The 24,528-nt window shown below is 37.0% G+C and overlaps 2 protein-coding genes across 3 annotated transcripts in view; one reads left to right on the plus strand and one right to left on the minus strand.

Annotated features, from left to right (window-relative positions):
- LOC306865974 (voltage-gated inwardly rectifying potassium channel KCNH6-like) overlaps nucleotides 1-16,533 on the plus strand; it is a 37,323-nt gene extending 20,790 nt beyond the window's left edge. Inside the window, exons 7-16 of the mRNA XM_079410898.1 lie at nucleotides 6,670-7,095; nucleotides 8,444-8,861; nucleotides 9,651-9,850; nucleotides 10,026-10,278; nucleotides 11,536-11,729; nucleotides 11,857-11,953; nucleotides 12,040-12,333; nucleotides 13,451-13,634; nucleotides 13,729-13,927; nucleotides 15,225-16,533. Coding sequence (XP_079267024.1) covers nucleotides 6,670-7,095; nucleotides 8,444-8,861; nucleotides 9,651-9,850; nucleotides 10,026-10,278; nucleotides 11,536-11,729; nucleotides 11,857-11,953; nucleotides 12,040-12,333; nucleotides 13,451-13,634; nucleotides 13,729-13,927; nucleotides 15,225-15,509 — 2,550 coding nt within the window. The 3' untranslated portion in view covers nucleotides 15,510-16,533. The remainder of the gene's footprint in view (nucleotides 1-6,669; nucleotides 7,096-8,443; nucleotides 8,862-9,650; nucleotides 9,851-10,025; nucleotides 10,279-11,535; nucleotides 11,730-11,856; nucleotides 11,954-12,039; nucleotides 12,334-13,450; nucleotides 13,635-13,728; nucleotides 13,928-15,224) is intronic.
- A 440-nt stretch (nucleotides 16,534-16,973) lies between these two features.
- On the minus strand, nucleotides 16,974-23,874 carry LOC306865695 (DDB1- and CUL4-associated factor 7). Of its 2 annotated transcripts, none has more exons than XM_079410446.1 (7): nucleotides 23,363-23,874; nucleotides 22,903-23,061; nucleotides 22,286-22,397; nucleotides 19,634-19,752; nucleotides 19,329-19,538; nucleotides 19,115-19,232; nucleotides 16,974-18,234 (listed from the first exon to the last, which is right to left on the minus strand). In XM_079410446.1, the coding sequence occupies exons 1-7, from the start codon at nucleotides 23,498-23,500 to the stop codon at nucleotides 18,062-18,064; spliced, it is 1,029 nt and encodes a 342-aa protein (XP_079266572.1). In that variant the 5' UTR covers nucleotides 23,501-23,874; the 3' UTR covers nucleotides 16,974-18,061. The 2 variants fall into 2 exon arrangements, with proteins under 2 accessions (XP_079266572.1, XP_079266571.1); XM_079410445.1 differs by having other exon boundaries at nucleotides 16,982-18,237; nucleotides 23,363-23,852.
- Between the last annotated feature and the right edge of the window lie 654 nt (nucleotides 23,875-24,528).

Below are 24,528 nucleotides of genomic sequence, written 5' to 3' on the forward strand. Positions count from 1 at the left end.
ACAGGAAATATTAGTAGCTCCGTGTAAAAACAGTAGAAGTCTATGGAAAGTTCCCACCATAATCATTAATCTAGCATGTGCATTTGTGGAATGATGTGTAATAACAGATATGACTTTCTGAACAACTTTTGGCTACAGCTATTTAGTGTAAAAAGGTAGATGTTGTTTACACTGTGCAAATAGTGGTAGCAGGGGCGGACTGGCCATCTGGCAGACCGGGCATTTTCCCGCTGGGCCAACGTACTTTTTGGGCCAGGCCAATACATCTTCTCATACCATATTTGTCTGATCGGTCCATAAAACTCTTAGCAGACTATAGTTTTTCTGCTGAAATAGTTGACGGCGATGTGGTCTTTGCGGCTGTTTAATGTATTTGTCAAAAAATGTCGGTTTAGGATTTTTTTTCCCCCCAGACAGACCGGCCCATGAGACATTTAATCAGCAGCCCATTGGTTATTATCTTAATTGACATTGGGCTGACCCAATCACATCTTTAAACAACTCCCCTTTTGGGCTCTCTCTCTCTCTCACTCACACACACACACACACACACACACAGTGGTGTATTGTAACAAAGAAATAATACTTCATTACAGTACTTAAGTATTTTTGGGGAGTATCTGTAGCCTACTTGAGTTTTTATATTTCAGCCAACTTTTACTTTTACTCCGATACATTTCCCCGAAGCATATTCGTTACTTTCAACAAAATAGTCAGAAGAACACAGACTGCAGGAAAGCAGGTTTGAGAATCAGTGGTCTGGCGTTTGCAAGTTAGAACAGCTTTGCTCATCTGCAAACCGTGCAAACAATCGCGGATTATTCATTTTCCACTCAAAGTCGAGTCTGGGGTGTGTGATATACAGTATATCTTCTGCAATAATAGGGTAAGTGTTGTTGTAATGATGTGCGATCTGACATTATCAAGTAGGCTATATCATCAAATCACACACAGAGTGCACATACGTTGATTTATTAATGTATTAAAACTCAAAATTCCAGGCATTCTAAATTGTGGACGGCAAATATGCTTCTGTATGCTTTTTATATTTATATAATATAGTTAACTTCTAAATTTTGCACATATCACCTGGACTATATCACACAAAGAGTACCGTTTTTCTGCAGATATCAGCATGAACACATTTAATAATCATTTCATACAAGTCCAGTAAGCAATAAGAGACTTACATTTTAGACTTATTGCTTGTTTTTGATAAATTTTGCCAAAGACAAATCACAGCACTGTTTTGCATCTCTGAGCAATGGACGGTGTACTTATTGAATGAATCCGCTTTTTGAACGAATCGGTTGAATTAATGATTCAGTGATTCACTCATTAACACAGTCAAATGCTCTGTTCCTGAATGAATCAGCCGTTTGAATGAATCGGTTGAATCTCAATGACTCACTAATTAATGGTCACTTTCTGTCACCAAAGTCTTTGCTGTCACCTACTAGCGGTTTTAATTTCACATTTTGACCATTAGGCCTATTTATGCATCTGTAACTGCAGTTTAAATGCATCCATGTCCCCTCTGAGATACATTAAACTGTGTAAATAAATACATGTTAATGCTATTTCAGATGCAGATTCCAGAAATGTTTTCTTATGTTGGAATGAAAGACACTAAGTACCGGATGAAGTACTTCTTATTCTTACCCAAAAATACAAAATGGAAGAAAGAGTTCAAACTGACCACAATCTTGCTACTAAAGCTGTATGAATATTTTATATATATATATATATATATATATATATATATATATATATATATATATATATTTATTTGCTTCTTTTCCATTTTGCATTTACTTGTACTTTTACTTTAAATACTTAAGTACGTTTAAGATTTTTTAAAATACTACAATACAATAAATATCATACATTTTAAGACTTTTACTGAAGTAATATTCTAAATGAAGACTTCAACTTCTACCAAAGTAATTTTTTGGTAAGATACCTGTACTTTTACTTGAGTATGGCTTTTGGGTACTTTATACACCACTGCACACACACACACACACACACACACACAAGCTCACAGGATGCCTTCTTATGCTTTTAAAGGTTCATCCAAGGAGTTAACAAATTTGACTAAGTAAGTTTACAGTTTATTTAATGCTATACTATGGGAAACAGTGATCATCTGATCAACAATTTATCATATCTCTTCCCTTTCTCCCTCAAACACACAGGCACATACACAGGATGTCATTCGGTGTGGATTATAGTTTTATTATATTAATAAAATACACTTTTTAGAAGTTTTTAGTGTGTCAACTCTCAATCTTTTCTACCTATTATTATATGGCTTTAGTGATTTTATGGAATAGGAGCTGGTATACATATTCAAGAGCGTGCAAAGATGGGTAGTATTTTGATCGTATGTAGTGGGCCGGTCTGGGCCAAAATGCCAGGGCCAATTTTTTGTCCCAGTCCAGCCCTGAGTTGTAGATACTGTTTGCACCATAAGGAGCGACACATAGCATCTTGTTTGTGTTAGGAGCAAATACTCATATATGCTATTCAGTACATAAAAGTAATATGCTTTTTAACTAAAAGTTAAATATCTGAGCAGTGGTGGGCATAGTCAGTGAAAATCACATTAATAAACTGGTGACTACTCAATTTAACGGTGACGAAACTCTCGCTAGATGCTCAATTCTGATTGGACAGTCTTGATATTCATCAGTTAAATACTGCTGAATAATGGCAACACTAAATAATTGACCGCTTATCCTAAAAACCTGTACCCAACATAGCTGTACATATAAAATAATAATACCTCAAATTAATAGTTTATGCTGGTTTATTTATTTGGGAAGAAGCCATATGTATAGCAGGATAGTGTACAGGCAGACGCTGATAGCCATTAAGGCCAAACAGACCCTTGGTCTTTGCGTCAGAGTCCTGATCACATGTTGGGGTTTATTTTCAGTAATGACCGTCCATTATCTCTTACATGTATCTGCTTGTTGTTAGAGACCTGCATGTAATCTGTTCGTCTTCCTGGCTGTCTTTAAGTGCTAGACCACATTTTCAACCCTTTCTGTGTTCAAGAGCACAGGACTCAGAAGATTTTTTCGAATAATTTCACATTATTTATGCACAGTCCACGACAGATGCTGTCCACAAATTGAATTAAAACTGAACCACAAAAGTCTACCACAAATATATTTATTTGATGGAAAACTGAAAATAAAAAAAGCTTGTGGTTGAAATGTTTACTCACTGGCCTGTTTGAACCTATTGCATATTGCACATTATTATAGTACATTACAGTATTTATTAACATTTTGAATAAGCTTTTATTTTTACATTTTCTGTTTTCATTTTAATTTAAGTTCATTTTGTTAGTTTTTGCTTTGGTTTTCGTTTTGGTATTCGAACTGGGCAGCATGGCAACATTTTCAGTCAGTTTCTGTGTTTTTCATCTAATATTTACAAAATATAAATATTAGATGGGGTTGGATTAGATTTTATTTCAGATTTTATAAATGAACAAAAGCAGTTTTAGTTTTAGTTAACAATGACAACACTAATTTTACTTTTTTTCACCATGTTAGTCTAAAATAATATGACAACACTAATTTTACTTTTTTTCACCATGTTAGTCTAAAATAAATATTTTTGATTGACCTTCATCAACTGTGGATTTTCAAATGTATTTTCGCTCCATGCGCTGTGGATGCATTTTTGAACACAAGAATTCTTCTCTATATTACCAAATTGTTTCAGACAGGCAAGGGCAGCAGCAGTAACCTCTCATGCCGTACTTTGACAACTAATCAGTATGAGATACTCTTTCAGCCTTTTTAGGTCTCATTTGGTTGACCTGTTGGAAATGTTCCACACCCTCCCTCACCACTCCCTTTCCTGTCGATTTTTTTTCTGTAAATTGGCACATTTAGGCAGTTAAGCTTGTTTGTTCAGCAATCCAGCTTTTTTGTTCCCTTGGATTCAGAAAGCTGGCATCATCCATCTATCCTGTACTGCTTTCTTTCCTACTTTAGATCCGGTGTGTTTCTATAGTATGTGTGTGGTAAAGATGACTGCAGTGAAGTGTCTATTTTTAGGAAGAGTCTGTGGACTTTCTTCTGTTTCTGAAGAAACAGTTTTTCTGTGGATGTTGTGAGTACCTTGGAGAACATGGACAAGGAGCCTCTCATTGTCGTACCGGTCAGTACAGACTGCAATTTATGCAGGATGCACATTCATATTGTATTCAGAAATATTTGATGAATGTGTACATATGGTATTTTATAAGTATAAGTATTTTCTCACGTAATTGCAAATGATATGGCTAATAGACAGAAACATTTATCATACATTTCTGTGATGTCAGCTTGAATAGTTGGTTAGTGGTGGCAGGTAAATAGATAAATTACATTAACGCTCTATTCAAAGCTGTTATTTGCTTAAATGAAGCCATTCATCTACTAAAACAAAGGCAATTCCGTGCTCTGAAGTGTAAAAGAAAAGTAAAATCCTTGAATTACATTCATACAGTCTGAAATAATACAAATGCATGCCTCGTCACATCACTTGACAGTCAAACTGCATAAGGTGATTTGCATTAGGTTGCCGTGTGTGCTGAAATTTGTATAAAAGAAAAAGGAAGACTGACAAGCAAGTAATGCTAAGTGCATACTCATTTATCAGGAAAAAAAGTGCAATACTAGGTTTGAGATTTTATTATAATTATTTGAGCATATATTTGAATACCATGGCAATGTTATAGTCATTTACTGCTCTTTACTGTTTTGCTTACAAAATAGTTGTTTTCCATCCCAAAAGAACTCTTTCAGATCGACCAACTTTTTCCACACGACTGATGTTCAACGATCAACTTGTAGTTTCCATGGCAGCCAGTGGTTGCCATGGTCGTCTGTGTGAGCAGTAATCATGGGCTGCTAATGGTGTATTAAAGGAGTGATTTTCTATTGGGGAAAAGCTCGAGCAGAAAATAGATCTCAGTGTGAAATAGTTCAGTGGAAAAATTATATATAGCCCTCTGCTTGCTGCATGCTTGTTGGCATAATGTGTTAAACATAAAATTGCATAATGTCTTTCATTTTGGTTCTATTTATTTGGTCGTTTATTTATATTTTATTTTTTTTCTTTTGTCTCTTTATTATACAGTTGAGTTTTTCATTCTTTTTCTTTCTTTCTTTCTTTTAAAAATGAAAAAAAGGCTCTTTTTTGGCATCTATGAAAAACCTTCAACATCCATGGAATCTTTCTATTGCACAAAAGGTTCTTCAGATTATAAAAAAATGTTTTTTTACACAAAGAAAAATGGTTCTGTTCACTGAAAGGTTGTTTTGGGAAGCCAAAATGTTTTTTTTCTATGGCTTTGCTACGAAAACCCCCTTTTGGATCCCTTGTTTTAAAGTGCCATGGCCAGTGATTGATCTTTGATCAGAGTAGAGGGAGATAATGGAAAGCTGCAATGACGTGACAGGAAGCTGATCCAGACCCCATTGCATAGCCTCTCAGTAACACAATACAAACTAGCTATTAACGTCTGAGAGTGTGTGAATTCATAGTTGACTGTGAATGGTGAAGGGTGGATGTCAATAACATCAAACGTCATTGCTTTTGAGTGTCTTTTAACCCAACATCATGACGTCAAACCTGTGCCATAGGTGCCATGTTAACTGAATCAGGAATCCATCTGTGTTGTCCTAAATTACTACTGTACGCCTCTAAGTGTTTATACTCAGACTAATGTAAATCTGTCAGGACAGTACCTGTGTGACTCATCCATAAACAGAGAGAAGTAGCTCCAGCTGCAATGTTCTTCTGCAGGACACATGCAGTTTTATTTATTAACCGCTAGAACACCAAAAGTTGCATAGTGTACCTTTTATTTTTTTCCTCTGTTTCTCACACAAAACTATTGAGTGACTTGAGAAACACACAAGTCATATGGTCTATTATTATGATATTTTTATTGTGTGTTTAGTTCATTCTTCTTTCGGTTTTATGAATGAAATAACAGCATACTGGTTTGGAAGGAGAATAATAATGTTCTTCTTTTTCCTATAGTGTTGCATTTGCACCACTTCAAGCAGTGTGGTCGATTAACAGAGACAGACCCCCTGTGGCGCGTTTCTTCACTCCGTGCCCTTTAAAATTTGATCAGGTCTATAGGATGTGGCTGCTGCCCTTCCTTTTAAACTCTGAAGAGCAAAGCATGAAAGATGAACAGATGTCTGCATTTCACACAGAGTCTGTACATCTCTAAAGCTTGTGCAGGTTGAAAAGGGATATGTTCTGAGCCGCAGGATTTAATTTGGTTTTGTCTGTGTATGTTTTTTTTTACACTCAAAGCCGTGGGTCCCATTGACTGCCATTATATGACTGATAGACTACAACGGTTTGAGTTAAAACATTTTCGTTTGTGTTCTACTGAAGAAACAAAGTCACCTAAATCTTGGATGCCCTGGGGGTAAACAGATAAACATCACATTTTAAAGGTGAACTACCCCTTTAACAATGACAACCATGTCCAGATGGTGTAGTTATAATATCTGCAAGCAAAACTGTCGACGAACGGTCCATGCTAACCTTGACCCCTTATATCGAATTTCAATTAAAAATACCCCTTGATGTCCTCTGATCGTGTGGTTCATTAACATCTCTCTTTCATTCTCTCCCCAGGTACTGTCACTCGGAGCAGATGTGCTTCCTGAGTACAAGCTTCAAGCTCCACGCATCCACAAGTGGACCATCCTCCACTATAGCCCGTTCAAGGCAGTATGGGACTGGATCATCCTGCTCCTGGTGCTCTACACGGCCGTCTTCACGCCCTACTCGGCCGCCTTCCTCCTCAACGAGCAGGAGGACGAGAGGAGGCGCACCTGTGGCTACACCTGCAACCCCCTCAATGTAGTGGACCTGGTGGTGGATGTCATGTTCATAATCGACATCCTCATCAATTTCAGGACCACTTACGTCAACCACAACGACGAGGTGGTCAGCAATCCCACTCGCATTGCTCAGCACTACTTCAAGGGCTGGTTCCTCATTGACATTGTGGCTGCCATTCCCTTCGACCTGCTCATTTTCAGATCAGGTTCAGATGAGGTGAGGGTTGTGACATGCTAACTAGGTGGTAGATTAATCAATATTATGTTTCAAATGCACAGCTAGAACAGAGCGTACAATTGTTAAACTTTCTAATTTTAGAACAACCATTTAGAATTGTCTATATTGACAGCAGCTTAATAATGTTGATTGCACTAGTTATATCGACCTGTGGATACTGCTATATTGATGATGTATACAGTAAAGGTGAAGGTCACTTCCACAAAATAGAGTTGGACTATATGGAGAAACAGCCATTATAATGGTTCTTACTACTTAACGATTACAGACGTTTGTGATTTGATCTGCCATTTTATCTAATTAAAAACAGTCTGATTATAGTAATTAATTTTTCTTTTATATAGTGTATAAGTATATAATTATATAATATATAAAGAGAACAGTTTAGAAGTTAACATACTGGAAGTATTTTTTTATTTTTTTATATGAAATACAAAAGGATACATTTTAAATAACATCCTAATCACTCTTTTTCATATAAAGAAAGTGAATAAAAATGACAAATAAGCATCATAAAAGTATCTTCTGACTTGTGAACGTAATTATAAGTCTTCTTAAAGAGATAGTTCACCTGTTAATGAAACTTCTGTCATCATTTACTCACCTTCAAGCTGTTTTAAACCTATATGAGTTCCTTTCTTCTGTGGAAAATAAAAGAAGATCTTTTGAAAAATAGAACGAAGAAAAGTTGATGTTCCCCATTAACTTCCATAGTATGGAGAAAAAAAAAATAGTATGGACGTCATTCGGGACCATTAACTGTTTGGTTACCAGCATTCTTCAGAATTTTTCATTTTTGTTCAGCAGAAGGAAGAAATTCTTGCAGTAAATGATGATTAAATGATGACAGAATTTTATTTTTTTGGGCGAGCTATCCGTTTAAATCATGTGATAGATTTGTATGAGGAACAAATCAAAATTTAAGTCTCGAATCGTTTGAGTCAAATCCTTTTTAATGAGTCTTTTGTTCACAACACTGGTCTGAATGATTTGTTTGTGAATCATACTGATCCATTCTTGAATTCAACTTACTGACTCGTTGACTGCAGTTCACAGGTCACTAGAGGAAAAATGATTGGTGAATAAGGATTTGTTCCTCACATGAAGCCATGAAATCACTTCAGAAGTCTATTTAACATGAGTTTTAGATGTTTTTTAAGCTCGACAGCTCAAGTTCTTGTTCAGTTTTATTACATGTATAAAAAGCCTTCTTCAGAGATTCCCCTTTTGTGTACCATGGAAGGAGGTCATAAATATAATTCTGTCGCAATCATGCAGACTAAATAAAAATGCAAACTAATTAATCCTCTCAAACTCATCCTTCCAGCCTCAAACCACGACGCTGATTGGTCTTCTAAAGACTGCACGGCTGCTGCGATTGGTGCGAGTAGCGAGGAAACTGGACCGTTACTCTGAGTACGGCGCGGCAGTGCTCTTCCTCCTCATGTGCACCTTTGCCCTCATCGCTCACTGGCTGGCATGCATCTGGTACGCCATTGGCAACGTGGAGCGCACCAGCTCTGCCCGTATTGGAGGCATGAAGATCGGCTGGCTGGACAACTTGGCTGACCAGATTGGCAAACGTTACAATGACAGCGATTCCCTCTCCGGCCCCTCCATCAAGGATAAATATGTAACTGCACTGTACTTCACCTTCAGTAGCTTGACCAGCGTAGGATTTGGAAACGTCTCTCCCAACACCAACCCTGAGAAGATTTTTTCCATTTGTGTCATGCTCATTGGCTGTAAGTGCACTACATTCATTATCTATATTAGGCATGACAACTAAGGCTTCACTGGGAACTTCAACAACTTAAACATTAATATATATTACCCTACAAATGTTTGGGGTTAGTAAGATTGTTTTGATCGCAAATTTATTTAAAAGATTGACTTGTGTTCAGTAAAAATACATTTTATAATTCATTTTTATTTGAATTTGTGTACCTTTCTCAGCTAATATTAACATATGCTACTGTTTAAAAGTTTTTTATTCACCAAGGGCACATTAAACTCATGAAAAGTGACAGTAAACTCTTTTATAATATCACAAAAGATTTTTATTACAAGTAAATTCTTTTGAACTTTATATTCTTAAAAGAATCTTGAAAAACACTGCATCACAGTTTCCGCAAAATATCATGCAGAACAACTGTTTTCGACATTGATAATAATGAGAAATGTTTCTTGAGCTGCAAATCAGCATATTAGAATGATTTCTGAAGGATCATGTGACACTGAAGACTGGAGTAATGAAAATTCAGCTTTGCCATCACAGGAATAAATTGCATATTGCTACTGTTATTTTATGTTGTAATCATATTTCTCAATATTACTGTTTTTACTGTATTTTGATCAAATATATGCAGCCTTGGTGAGCATTAGAGATTTTATTAAAAAAACCCTAAAAGATCTTACTGACCCCAACTTTTTAAATGATAGTGAATATAGTACAAATAAATTGAATGTAAAAAAAAACATTATTTGCACCATGCTCTTGGCTGATGATCATCTTTGTTCATCTTTCTTTCCAGCCCTGATGTATGCCAGTATCTTTGGCAATGTGTCAGCCATAATTCAGAGGTTGTATTCAGGCACGGCTCGCTATCACACTCAGATGCTACGTGTGAAAGAGTTCATCAGGTTCCATCAGATCCCAGAAGGACTTCGACAACGACTAGAAGAGTTCTTCCAGCATGCCTGGTCCTACACTAACGGCATTGACATGAACGCTGTGAGTTACAAACACACACACACACACATGAATATACTTTTATACAGTGCACTATACTTAATATGCTACTTTTTTAACCCCTAGTCAATTTCTGGGGTTTAATTCAAATAGTGAAAAATATTGTACATCTTTAATGTTGCATAATGTTGTCGTTTTCTCATATGTCCTGCTACAGGTGCTGAAGGGTTTTCCGGAGTGTCTGCAGGCTGACATCTGTCTGCATCTGAACCGCAGTCTGCTGCAGAACTGTAAGGCATTCCGGGGGGCGCGTAAGGGCTGTCTGCGGGCTCTGGCTATGCGATTTAAGACCACTCATGCCCCACCCGGTGACACTCTGGTGCACAATGGAGACGTATTAACCGCACTGTATTTCATCTCCCGCGGCTCCATAGAGATCCTCAGAGAGGATGTGGTCGTGGCCATTTTAGGTTTGACTACTCTCTAGTTATGTCTGTTTTATTTTTTGATTTTCTTTCCCCACCATTTATTTATTTTAACCCACTCCAGCTTGAAAACTAAAAATTGTTGCCTTAACTTTAGTAAACACATAGAGATTTGATTAGTGATTTGAGCTTGATGCTTCACATTTATTGTTTTGCTCAGAAAGCTGACATAACTGTATCTTGCTTTTTGCTCTCTGTTCATTTATTTCAGCTGACACTACTGTTTAAATGTTTGGGGTCGGTAAGATTTTTTTGTGTATTTGAAAGGAGCCTTAGGCAAGGCTGCCAAAAAAACAGTAAAATCAGTAATATCGTTACATATATTGTAATTGGCACTGGAACAGTTTTCTATTTTAAATGCAATTTATAAAATCGAATTCATCAGTATCTTTAGAAATCATTTCAATATGCTGATTTGGTGCTTAATAAACATTTCTTACTATTATAAATGTTAAAAATGCTTGTGCTGCTTAATATGTTTGTGAAAACTGTCTTTTGTTTGTTTTTTCCAATATTCTCTGATGAATAGAAAATTAAAATCAACAGCATTTATTTCAAATAGAAATTATCTGTAGAATTATAAAGGTCTGCCTTGTCACTTGTGATCAGTTTGATGCATCCTTGCTAAATAAAAGTATTAATAATGTTTTTCAAAAATTGACCTTAAATGTTTGAATGGTAGTGTACGTATTCCAGTGAAATTTACAAACACATTCCCTTATAAAAGTTAAAACAATGACTGGAGATTAATACCCAGAACTAAAAGGATTGTGTCGTTGAAGATCATTTCTCAAGTTCATGCCGCTGCTCCTGACTGTTTTCTAGGGTGGTCCATCCTGTCAGCAGTGTAGGGTCCCAAAAATACATTAACCACACTAAAGTGCAGCTTTATAGTGCCCCTTAGTGGTTGAACTCTTTTTAATGTTGTATTAATACTCAGCATTACATGAAGCCTATTTGGCACCCAAATGTGATGCTATTCTTTCTACACTATATTGTATTGGGTCACCCCCTTCTAATGAACAGGTTTGACTACTTTAGTAATTTCCATGAGTACAAATCTTAATGTTTAAGCATATAATGATATTCTAGGGAATTGTGTGCTTCTAATTTTATTGCAACAGTTTGGACAGGGCCCTTTTCTATTCTAACATGACAGTGACCCAGTACTTTTGGCAATATAGTGTATATTTTCTACTCTAATCATTCCAACTCCTGCCTCTCTTTCTGTTTCCACTGTAGGTAAGAATGATATTTTTGGGGAGCACATCAGTCTATATGCCAGGCCGGGGAAATCAAATGCGGACGTGAGGGCTCTGACGTACTGTGACCTGCACAAGATCCTCAGAGACGACCTGCTGGAAGTGTTGGACATGTACCCCGATTTCTCCGACAGCTTCTGGAGTAACCTAGAGATCACATTCAACCTTCGAGATGTAAGCCACTCAAACTCACACACTACAAAGGAAATAAATGTGTGTTTTTGACAATAGCGAGTTATTATTTGTGTTTCTGTACATGTTTTCTGCAATTATGTGAGTTACTGAAGCTTGTGTGTATCAGGCAGACAGAATCATGCATGAAACCCCAAGCGAGGACTCAGACTGTGGGTACCGTCGACCCAGACATCGGAGGAACCCCTTACAGCGAAATCGCCCTGGTAAGTGTGCCAATCTAGTCTAGGACGGCCACAAAAATGATACAACATACTATTCTGATCTCTCTCTTCTCTCTTACTTCACTAAGATGGGATGGACCGAGATGGGATGGACACTTACCCAGTCCAATCCTGTTCGCCTGTGGGCAACCACCGGGGGGCAATACAGCTCTCACACTGGGATGAGTTATGCAGCAATACCAGTGCTGCTTCCTTGTCCAGTGAGGAGGACATGAAGCCCCTAGTATCTGGCCGAGGGGAAATGTACTCGCCAGGGACAGAGATGCAAGAATACTCCCCTTCTGCAGTCAGCCTCATGCCCCCCGACAACAGCACAGATGCTGCCATGGGAGGACCACTGGGAGGGACACATCCGTACACAGGTAGCAGGATTAGGTTTGGTGCTCCCTGAATCATTGTAGGCTGCATATAATATCAGCCCAAGTTCATAAAAATATGCACCTGTGGGGACCTTTTTGCAAAAAGGGTGTTACATTGCTTCTTAGACATTTCGCAGCAGCTAAGTGAAATGTCCATTGACTGGTGCTAAAAAGAGAGTTTAGTTTTCTCCGTTCAGATAAACGTGAATGTGTAAAATGCACTTTTTCTTTACGTTTGTTCACGCACATATTGCAGCAGTTCGGAAATGAAATGTCCAGTGAGTGATGTTAAAATGTTAATGCTCTGTCGCGTTTGAAAATAGTGTACCCCCTAAGATAAACCCAGCCTTAAACTTAAACTATGATGTTAAAGAAAGAATATGTGATATAAAAACACATTTGCTGAAGCAACTGTGCTATTTCACTTATTTTTATATAGCTTTGAGCATAGCTTTTTTTGTTGTAAAACCGTGGATTTTGCGCTTTCTATCACAATTGCAGAGTTGTACCAGGTGCGCTAACGAGAAAGTTTACTATGTCAGAAAAGCCATACATATGGAGCTGGGTATGTGATGTGAATATTAAAATGTTTTACAAATCATGAGTTGTTTACAGCTGATATCATAGTATTGTGCAAGGAATCCACAATAAAATGAAAATTTCGCATTAATTGATAATCTGCCGCTTAATCAAAATTTGTGGGAAAACAAATAAAGATTGTTGGTGTTTTGCTGCCACAAGTGTTCAATTCTTACATAATATGCCATGACAAAGACGTGAAGGAAAGGGGCGGAGTTCAAGTATATTAAATGATGGAAAAATCCAGCAAACGTCACCAAAGAGAAGTCGGTCAAGATCCAGTTATGACATTTTGATTAAAAATTGCAGTCAAATATTTTTTATTCACTTAACTTTAAAAGTATGCAGTTTAACATAGCCAGCCAATATGTTTGTTTGGTAATTGATAGAAGTATGCAGATTGTTGTTCAGCTACTCTTTATTTTTTTCTGCATATTTGAGATATTTTATAATCATTTTAGTCTTCTCCATCTTGAACTTGTCTGTAACTCTGTATCTTTCTGTTCCTCTTAATCTTTCCACTCATTCTTCATCCATACAGCGGCTCCTCTGAACGTGTCGGGGTTATACAGCTATTTGCCCGACCGCAGGGCCAGTCAGTACTCAGAGAGTCAGAGACGTTCCTCTGCAGTGCAGGCCTGCTACCACCATCACAGCCCCTGTGTTGAGGACAGACCGAGTCAGCTGCAGGCGCGTCTGGAGCTGCTGCAGTCGCAACTCAACAGGTCTGATATCCAGAGGACAAAAAAAAGAAGCTTTTAATGGCAAAGTCTGCATTTGTCATACAAATCCACTGTTTCTCTCTCTTTCTCTCTAAAGACTGGAGACCAGGATGACAGCTGATATAAATGTGATCCTGCAGTTGCTGCAGAGGCAGATGGCACCTGTACCCCCTGCTTACAGCGCTGTTTCCCCTGAACCGCTGGCCCACCCCGCTCATCCCACAAGCCTGTACACCTCAGCAACGCGCAGCACTATGCCATCTTTACAGATCAATGACAGTTCATCACCTGGAAAGGTAGGTTATCATGTAAACAATGAGAGAAGAACGTTGGTTTGTAAACCACACATTACATAGATGAACAGTAGATAATTCCAGAAGCAATATCCACCTTATTTTTCAATGCCGAAATAATCCGTTTTCTGTGAATGCGAGTAAGTGCAGTAAACGCTAAAACTGTTTGCACTACAAACCACTGTGTTCATAATTAAGATAATACGTTAAAATAATATGGTAAGACACACCAGTTTGGAATATCAAGCAGCAAAACAAGTTGTGTCGTACAGCTAAAATTAGCTGGAAGCGGATGACACTGGAAGCTAGACATATTAAATTTACAAATGGTCGCATCCACTCTTACAGGAAAACTAGGGTGGATAAGGAGGACAAAACAGACCACTCCTATAAAAATCCATCTCTTTTTCATGTTCAAATATATGACAATCCTCTTTCAAGGGGAACTAAGCAGGCTAAGATAATTGTTACTATAAACACAACATGTTTTTCAAAAAGTTAAGAAATTAGCTTTTAAATTGTCATTTGTACTAAAGCTAAAATAAATTATTAAAATATACATATATTAATAAACTAATTTATAAACCTGAAGGGTAACTTGATTAACTTGGAAATATTTATTATATTTCTATTTCTATATTACATATTTCTATTCTATTCTATTCTATTAATTTTTCACAAAACTATATGTAAATGTTTGGGCTTTTAACAGAATAAAGGTGTCATAATTATCCTCATGATTTTTTATTCTTGTGACTAAAGCTACAATACATATAAATATACATATATTATATTATACTAAACTAAAATATACATATATTAATATACTATTAGATATATATTAGATTTATAAACCTGAAGTGTAAATATACTTAGAAGTATATTATATTATATGCATCATTTCATGAAGAACAAAACTATAACAATGAACATTTTTTTTATAACAATAAATAACATTTAGTAAATATTATATTACACACATTTAATAAAGCTGTGAAAAAAAACCACAGTACAAAAAAATGATTAAAAATGCATTTTCTCGCAGATCCCCTAGCACTTTCTTGCAGGCCCCTGGGAGTCTAGAGACCCCACAATGAAAACCTGTGCTGAACAACCTCAGTTTTGTAGAGAAGAATTTTTTGGGGAGATTTCCAGTTTTCGTGTTCAAGTAGATAGGAGCTTTACTTGCATGAATAGTGTTACCAAGATGGCGACGAGTAAACTGACATCAGTAATATAGTGATTGTCTGTGGTGGTGATGTTGCATGTCTGTATTGAACCGGACCTGTTTTATCCACAGAGCCCTGACTTGGACAGCTTCAAGGAGAAGTCTCCTGACTCTTTGTCCAGTGGGATCCATCTAACAGTTGCCTCTAATGACACCATGTCCATGTCCCCTGAGACAGAGCTGGCTGTGCCCACAGGACTGAATCCCCCCGGAGAGCCTCATCTACAGCCCCCCGGACTGCTGTGTCGAAGCCTGCGCTTCCCTTCGCTCCCGGACAGTTTGGAGAGTCCGAGCATGCTGGAGGGATCGGCAGAAATCCAGAGGCACGTGTCCGATCCAGTCTTACCTGGAAGCTAGAGGCCAAAAACGGACTACTGTCTGTTCCGAGATGCATATGTGCTTTCACTTTTCAAACAGCTCAATATTGCACTTCTGCAAAAAAACATTATTCATGTTACTTAGTTAAAAGGGCATCCAGTAGAGAAACCGGTGACTGTAGATTTCTCTGAATCTCTGAGGTGTTTTGTCTCATATCCCTTCTCATTCAGAGCAGGATTTCTTTCCTCTGATGCGAGAGTATTTGGTTACACCTCTCGACTTTTGTGTTATTGAATATGAAGAGAAGCACAGTGGGCAATAAAGACAATAAAGTCAGAGTCAAAGAGAAGATTCTACATTATGATCACCTGCCACCATCATGTAATAATTGTACATTTTTGTCTGTCTGTTTGAGATTTGTCATTACTTACTAAATCTGATCTTGTCTTCTTACGTCCGCGGAGATTCGGAGGTTGGATCCTCTGAGAAAAATAACACGTACAGTATCCCTTGGGCTTTCAATGTATAATGAATTGCTTGTGTGTACTGATATTGCAAATGTGCAAAATTTTCTTTTCAGTGTATAGATTTTCTAATTATATACTATTATAAATATATATTTTTGTGTCAGGTTAGGTGTTTGACCCAAATCTAATGTATTAGCCTACTACATCAAATGACATAATGACTGGCACAAAAATGAAGCTTTGTATATTTGGATTCATATTTACCAAATAGGCATGAATTCAGGGTTATGAAATGATATTTCTCACTGAAGTGTGTGTGAGTGTGTGTAAGATATGGAAATGTGATCACTGAATTTGAAAGAGAAGACTACTCAAGCTTGACATTCTAATTGGACAAAGTGAAGGACTGTTTTTTTTGTAAATCACTTTTTGAGATGAAATCAATGTAAAGTTTGTTTTACCTCTGCAATGTAAGCAGATGAATGTATGTAAAACGATTGGAAACCTTTACTGGACTGTGAAGGTTTCCAAAAGCACACAATTATTATTATTTTTTAGATTAAATATTTATAAAGGACTACTAATGTTGCACTGGGTTTAAGATATCAATATTCTTGGTCTTTTTCATCATTTTTTACTTTTTCTAGGGATGCACGGATATTAAAATGCTCAATACAAACAAGCTAATAATTATTTTTAGTATTTTTATAAACTATTATAGTATTTTTCAGCGATAGCATCTCTGGTTATAAATGCTAATTATCTAATATTAAAATAGGTAGTATAAAATTAAAATTGGCAAAATTTTACATTTAACAGTGTTCTTAAAAATAAACTTAGTAGTGAGCATAAGATGGCAAATTTAATCAGAACACAGAAATAAAGGAAATGAGCATGTAGAATTAAATATCCAATATCTAACCAATAATAAAATAATCTCTAATATCAGCCAATAACCAGTTTTGCCTTGATACGCTGTACAGCCATAAATATTTGTTGACTGGCCTTTACTTGATTAATTAACATAGGACGCTTTATGAAAGAACAAGAGTTTAAGTGAGTTTATTAATAGAAAAGCATCATGGCTGGACACATACAGAACTACTTACATTTAAACCCTTCATCTAAGAGTGTGAGGTGAGGATGAGGATCCCACACAGCCTTGCAAATTCTCTTTTGATTCGACCGAAAAGTGTGGCGTTACTACTACATCATATTTGTGTAACAACACAACAGTTTCATGGACCGACCAAATGACTCGCAATGCAAAGTTATTCTGGAAAAGTGACACTTTTGTCCTACCTTGTACATAATATTTATATATGTATACAGTACACATTTCACTTCGAGCACAAGCATGCTGAAAGGGGACTAACTTTTATTTAAATGAAAAACAACATGGGGAAAAATATTACGGGAACTCTCAGTAATGCATCTTTAAATGAAAAAGACATTGCCCACTCAAACATTGATTTCAACAGCGCAACTAACCGCTATGCGAGTCGTGAGCATGTCTGAGGAACAATTATGATTATTTTTTGGTGACGTCAAGCATTTTATCTCCATACTATCCAGTCTTTTAAACTTTCCAAGGATACAAAAAAAATGGCACCTTTCTGAAAAGAAAAAACTGGATCTGAAGTTCAGAGGACCTTTAAAATTGTATTAATCTTTGAAGTAAGTAATTACATCTTAATGAAATGGTAGTTTTATATTGTCCATATTGGCAATTTTACATCTTTCTAATCCGTTTTCAAAAATGTTTTTTACCGGTCAAGTAGAATAAACATGTATCATTCCTTACACAAATGGCCATACAATCATAGCAATTACAGTTGTTTTGAAGATCCCATTATGAGGACTCTGGGACACCGGCAAGTAGGAAAACAGACAAATATAATATATTGTGCAGAAACACAGATACTCATTCACACATCTTCATTCTCCCAGACAAAAGTTGCACACACATTGTTCAGACTGTTGTTCCCATCGGCCCGTTCATACGGTTTCCTGTTTGAAAACCCCAGACCTCAGGATGTTTAGAAAACAAGTCTCTGCTCCATGAAAGACTCTCTTCCAGCAATGCTGCCTGTAGGAGGCACAGAGGCGCTTTAAGCCTCGGCTCTACACCCGCAGGATCTCCAGACAGTTGTTGTAGCAAATGGCAATCCAGTCAGGCTGAGTGGAGGCCCACTGAACGTTATTGATCTCTCCCTCGGCCGTGTAAGCCAGGATGGGGTCCTCGATGGCCCGCGGCATCTGCTGGATGTCCCAGATCAGAGCCTGGTGATCGTCCGCTACAGTGGGATTTAAAAGAAAAGGGGGCCAAGTAAAGAAGACTTGTTTGAAACGGCACTGTCACTGCTGCTATAGACTGATACTGACCAAACGAAAACAGAACTCACACAACTGGACCATTGAATTCAAAACTAGTGCATGTGTTTACGTTAATGTTTGATTTGAATAATATATTAGTAAATGCTCAATTGAATATGTGACCCTGGACCACAAAACCAGTCATAAGTAGCACAGGTTTATTTACAGCAATAGCCAACAATACATTGTATGGGTCAAAATGATTGATTTTTCTTTTATGCCCAAAATCATAAAGACATTAAGTAAAGATCATGTTCCATGAAGATATTTTGTAAATTTCCAAGTGTAAATATCAAAACTTCATTGTTGATTAGTAATATGCATTGCTAAGGACTTCATTTGGACAACTTCAAAGGCGATTTTCTCATTTAGATTTGAACAGTTGTATCTCGGCCAAATATGGTTCCTAACAAACCATACATCAATGGAAAATTTATTTATTCAGCTTTCAGATGATGTATAAATCTAAAAATCGACCCCTATGACTGGTTTTGTGGTCCAGGGTCACATATTTACTAAATTAAAATTTTTTATTTCATAATGATATTTCCCCCCCATTTTAAATGATTATCATCCAATGAAAGGTTAGATTTTTGTGACTTTTTAAAATAAAATATCAAAAGGATTAACAATGCAGATTAATTTTCACAGCCTTCTTTGATCATATTTACCAATATATATATATATATATATATATATATATATATATATATATATACACATACACACACATACATACACACACACACGTACATACATATGTTGTGTGTGTTTGTGAATGTAGCCGGGCTGGTTTCTAACCTGCTGTACATATGTGACAGGAGGAGTGGGGCGCCCATGCGATGCCATTCACACAGGCACGATGATTATTGAGACGAGCCACAGGTGTGCATGGCACACGCACATCCAGAATCACCACCTGACAAATGTAAAACATTGGATGGCAAAAATGAGGGACATGAGAAAAGATAGAGACAAATATGTTAATACAGTAAAGAGGGACTTAAAGAGAGACCTCCATGCCATCCATGGCCATTGTGGCCAAGTAGTTGGGGTCCTGTTTGTTCCAGCACAGGCGCAGCAGCGGGTGATGTTGAGGGTCCTCATAGATGATGGTGCTGTGCTCCAGGTGTCGCAGATCAAACATGCGCACAGATCCATCTGCTCCCACAGACGCAAACATATCGCGACCGCCACCTGCACGGCTGAATGCGATGTCATACACCTGAAAGCCAATGAAAAACGCTTTTTTTATACAGAGAACGCTACTAACTACACAGTTCTGAAGAATCTGAAGCACTAGGGTGAGTTGTTCCTCACCTCCTTGTCATGAGCAATTAGCTGTGTTTTGACATGGCCTGACACCAGGTTGACCCTTCCTAGGACCTGTCCTGTCTCTAAACCCCAGATCGTGCAGGTGGTATCAATACTAGAAGTGCCTAAAAACAGAAAACGCACATACATGAAACACTGACCATCTTTTGAGTGGCAAGCATACAAATGTGTAAAACATACATTTTTCTCCTAAACAAATGCTATTTATGCAATATTCTTATAAACTACTTCTATTTTAAATTAGCTTCTACTTTTATATCTTCTATTATTACTTTTAATTTTATGTTTTTCTTTTTATTGAAGTTTTAGTAATTTTAGCATTTCAACTTAAACTTACCAGTTAATTGCCAAGACAACTTTCCTAAATTTTTAATTTAATATTTTTTTATTTAAATTAACAAAAAATATTTCTAATAGTTTTAGTAAACAATCACTATCAACACTGCCAAAAACCTCCCAGAAAACTGGAGTACATTTAGTCGTCAAAATGCAAAAGTAACATTTCAAATTGAAATAATTAATTTTTCTGTTTAAATTGTATATTTTGAGCATTTATTAAATATATGTTTTTTAAATACATTTTGTATTTTTTTTGTAAAATATATGTTTTCTATATTTATTTTTGCTGTATTTCAATTAACACAAATGATTTTAAATAGTAGGGGTGCCGATCACTATCGGCCGATAATCGCTTGGGGGAAGTTTGATCGGCGGTCTCTAAAAAGGCAGATCTAAAAAAAAAAAAAACAAAAAAACAAACAAACTGTGAGAGATTTGGCACGACATGCAGCGCACCATCTCAGTCTTTGTCCGGCGCGGGTGAAATAATTATAATGCTGTAGGTGAGGTACAATTCATATTTCTACATTAAATAACTTAGAAGGTCATTTGAAAACCTTATGTGAGATGTAATTTCACAAACAACATGAGTGAATCATCGCGTGCGCTCTCTTTCTCTCTCAATATGCGCAAACGGCTTCAAATCAAATTGCGTCTGCACTATAAGCGAGCTGCAGGCTGAACAGTTGACAGGAACTGTCACTTGCACAATCGAGGCAGGGTCGCGTCGTCACTATAGTTTATAAACTGCATTTCTTTTTAATTCTTGCCAGTGTTTAAACCATTCAGCGCACACACACACATAACGCCAGGTTCACATCCGTTTGCAGTTCTTATGCGGTGCGTATTTTTTCCACGCTCATCATAACGGATTTAAGCGTTCACACTGCACACGGCTGCGGTCCAGCGGTGCGTTCCAGGAGCGGTGTGTCTGCAGCAGTGCAGAGATCGTTTCCACGGCACGCGCTGAATTAAAGTAACAGCGCATTCGTGCAGTAAATATGAACATGGATTGATACAAAAATGTAGTAATAACACCATAAATGCATATAATTAAAGTCTACTGTGTTTCACGTCAACACATAGGGCTTTCTGTCTAGGTTTAAAGGGAAAGAGCACTTTTAGATAAGGCAATAATAAATGGTACTCTTGGAGGTAGAAAAACAAAGTTCTTTATGAACCACAGGATTGCTTGTAATAAAGATTTAAATGCAAAAGGAAAAGCAGTAGAGCTGACTGTTTCTGTCAATGGTAAGTTTGTGATAACGTAAGAAAAGTAGTTTATGGCCCAGTTTCACAGACAGGGCTTAGACTAAACCAGGATTAGGCCATAGTTCAATTAGGACATTTAAATCATTTTTATAACATGCTTAGAAAAAAAACATTACTGGTGTGCATTTTAAGACAAAACAAAGGCACTGATATATTTTATGATCAGTCAGTGCAAGTTTTTTTCAGTTGCAACAGTTCAGAATTGCATTTTAGTCTCGGACTAGGCTTAAGCCTCGTCTGTGAAACCGGGGTTAAATGTTTTGCCACTTGAGCAACTTAATATATAAATCTAGAAGTAAATGCAAAAGTAAAATGCATTGAATAATGTGTTGCTTTGCTTATATTTATTGTGTTTAAACACGTCTGTGAAAGATTGTATTTCTGTACTGTGTAAAAAAATAATCACAATGCTGAAAAAGCATTTTCAGTGACAATGTTTGGATTTGAAATCAAAATAATGGATACATGTTGTGTTTGTGGTAAACAGCCACAGATCAGTTTTAGACTCCTGTGTGAAAGCAGTCAGTGCTGCTTCTGCACTGCTTGCGTACCACACATGGACTGCAGTAAACGGAGTAGGCCTATGTGTGAACCTGGCATAAAATGCCACCTCATATACAGCTCACAAAATCAGGCTTGTGCTGTGTGTAAGCTATTGCATGATTGTAAAAACAAAAATGCACTGCATGATCAAACATTTAGGGGAGATAAATATATATTTTTTTAAAATGTCTAAAAAATACCCCCTCCACCCCTCAAATTAAAAAATCCCCTCTCACAAGAGTCACCTAAGGGGGGAATTCATTCTCAAAAATGAAATTCAGGCCTTGAATAAATGTCTAAAAATCCTGGAGTATCACTATAAATAATTCTACATAAAAAGAAGGCTTTAAAAAGATCGGTATTGGTGATAGGATCGGCAGATACTGCTTTCTGTGATCGGCCTCAAAAATCCTGATCGGAGCACCCCTATTAAATAGTTTTAATCAATGGTTACAACAATGCCACACAACTGTGGGCTCTCACCCAGAAGATTGGGATCCACTTCATTCCAGTCAAAAGATGTCAGAGGTGCACAGAAATCAGAGTTCTTGTTATTATTCAGGAGACACTCCAGACGGGTCTCTGTGTCATTCACCTGCCAACCAGATACATACAGTTCACTTACTTCATATATATATATATATACTGAGTTTATACTGAGTATACTGAGTTATATATATATATACTGAGTTTACCCTATTATCTTTCTTAACACTCATTCCTGGTCTTATTGAGAACTATTGTTAAGTGCACATTTATTTGAAAAATATAGACATTTCACCATGAAATTAATTAGAAACAGATTCAATCAAGCCAGATCGAGAAAAAAATGCCACGAAAATGTCTAGCTATTTGGCTATTGGTTAATATACCACATCAGTGGGAAAGGAAAACCACATCAGAGGAACAGCATATTGAGCATTTAACGAAGTTATTACATTTGAAAAAAATTGATACATTTAGATTTTTTTTGAGCGCACCTATGCATGCTCACAGCAAGACCAGGAACATGCATTAATGATTAAATAAGTTCAATTTTCATCTCAAGTTGGCTTGCGCAGTGCAGTCAAGCATGAATGTGTAGCAGAAAGTGTACATACCCTCCAAATGCGCAGATAGTCTCCGCTGGTGGCCAGCAGGTCTGGATAGACGCCCTTGGTGTCAGGGATCCACATGATCTTGGTGGTTGGGTACGGATGATCGAAGGTGTTCCTGCATACAAACTCTGAGCTCTCCTCCTCAAGACCCACCAGCTGGACCTGAACATCACAAAACAAGCAGCTGATGCAACAATATCAATCTACTGCATCCATAAAGATGAGGAGTTCTGACAGCTGGCAAACGTTTATCCACAAGCATGATACAAATAAGGCACCACACTATTTATCTGACATCTATGACCAACACTCTATTACTGCACACTATTAGCTCTCGTGCATCTGCATCTAACACGTTACTCTACATTTTCAAGCATACTTCTCTATCTGACAGCAACACAAAACAAAGCCGAGACATAACACAGAGCGACCCTGGATGTCTTGGTGTCACGCAGCTGTTCACCTTGTTGTTGTATTCCTCGACGAAGCTGCCGAGCGCCAGGCGAAAGCGCTTGTCTGGTCTGACGCTCCAGTTCATGGCATAGACGGTCCATGGCGCCTCGTATTTGTAGATCTCTTTTCGTTTACCGTGCAACGACATGTTTCAATCCCTCGATCGGACCGGTGAGAATCAGTTAGAATTGGGTCGTTAACAATACCTAGATTGGCAGCGATGGCTGAAAAAGGCTCTTTCAGCGAGAAAGATGGTCTTGTGTTTGTGCAGCGCGAGACAAAGAGAATGTCATAACAATCCCCTCCGCAACGGCCGCGAAAACGACGAGCTGCGACGACCCAAAACCTGCTTAGTGAAGCGCACAGATCACCATCAAATACTCTAAAGTGCGTGTAGCTAAAGGCCCATGTTTTTGCTTAGTCCCAATGGTTTTAATTCTAACTTTAGAAAGCCCTGAAATAGGCCCGACCGCTCAACGGCGCATTTGGTCTGAGGATGTGCGTTTTTCAAAATAAAAGTCCTCGACAGAAAATGGGGGCTGCTGAGGTTATTTATAGATTTATGTTGCTACTTGATCATTTTACCTTCACATCATGTTGGGCAGAGTTTCATAATTTTTCAGCAATTACATTTAGCCTTGAAAAGCAACAAACTGTACAATAGATATTAACTGTGGCTCAAGATATACATATTAGTAAAAAAAAAAACAGAACACGATCTAAAATCCTGAAGACTTAAGATAAATAACAGATTTCAGAACTAATTTTAAGAAAATATAAAACAAGGGTCAATGACAAATATGGATGTCCGAGATGCAACAAATAAATAAATACAAACTCATGTGCCGAGCCGTTAGAAATTTAATATTTGTATTTACATTGGCTTCAGAAAATATCAGCCTTTATATAGTTTTCAGTAATAATGATTATAGTTTATTGGGATTACTGTCTAACCGTCAAAATATATCATATGTGAATGTATTAAAGACATAATATTATAACATATTTTATATTTAAATTATATCATAATTTAAATATAATAAATTATTTGTATCAATAATTATAATACAGATAAATAAATAAATATAATTTTGATTGTATTATTCACATATAAAATATATATTTAATTATTTATACAATTAGCTAACTAGTGTATCTAAATATGCCTCTCATGCA

The sequence above is a fragment of the Barbus barbus genome (genome assembly GCF_936440315.1).
Source record: "Barbus barbus genome assembly, chromosome: 4".
Taxonomy (NCBI): Eukaryota; Metazoa; Chordata; class Actinopteri; order Cypriniformes; family Cyprinidae; genus Barbus; species Barbus barbus.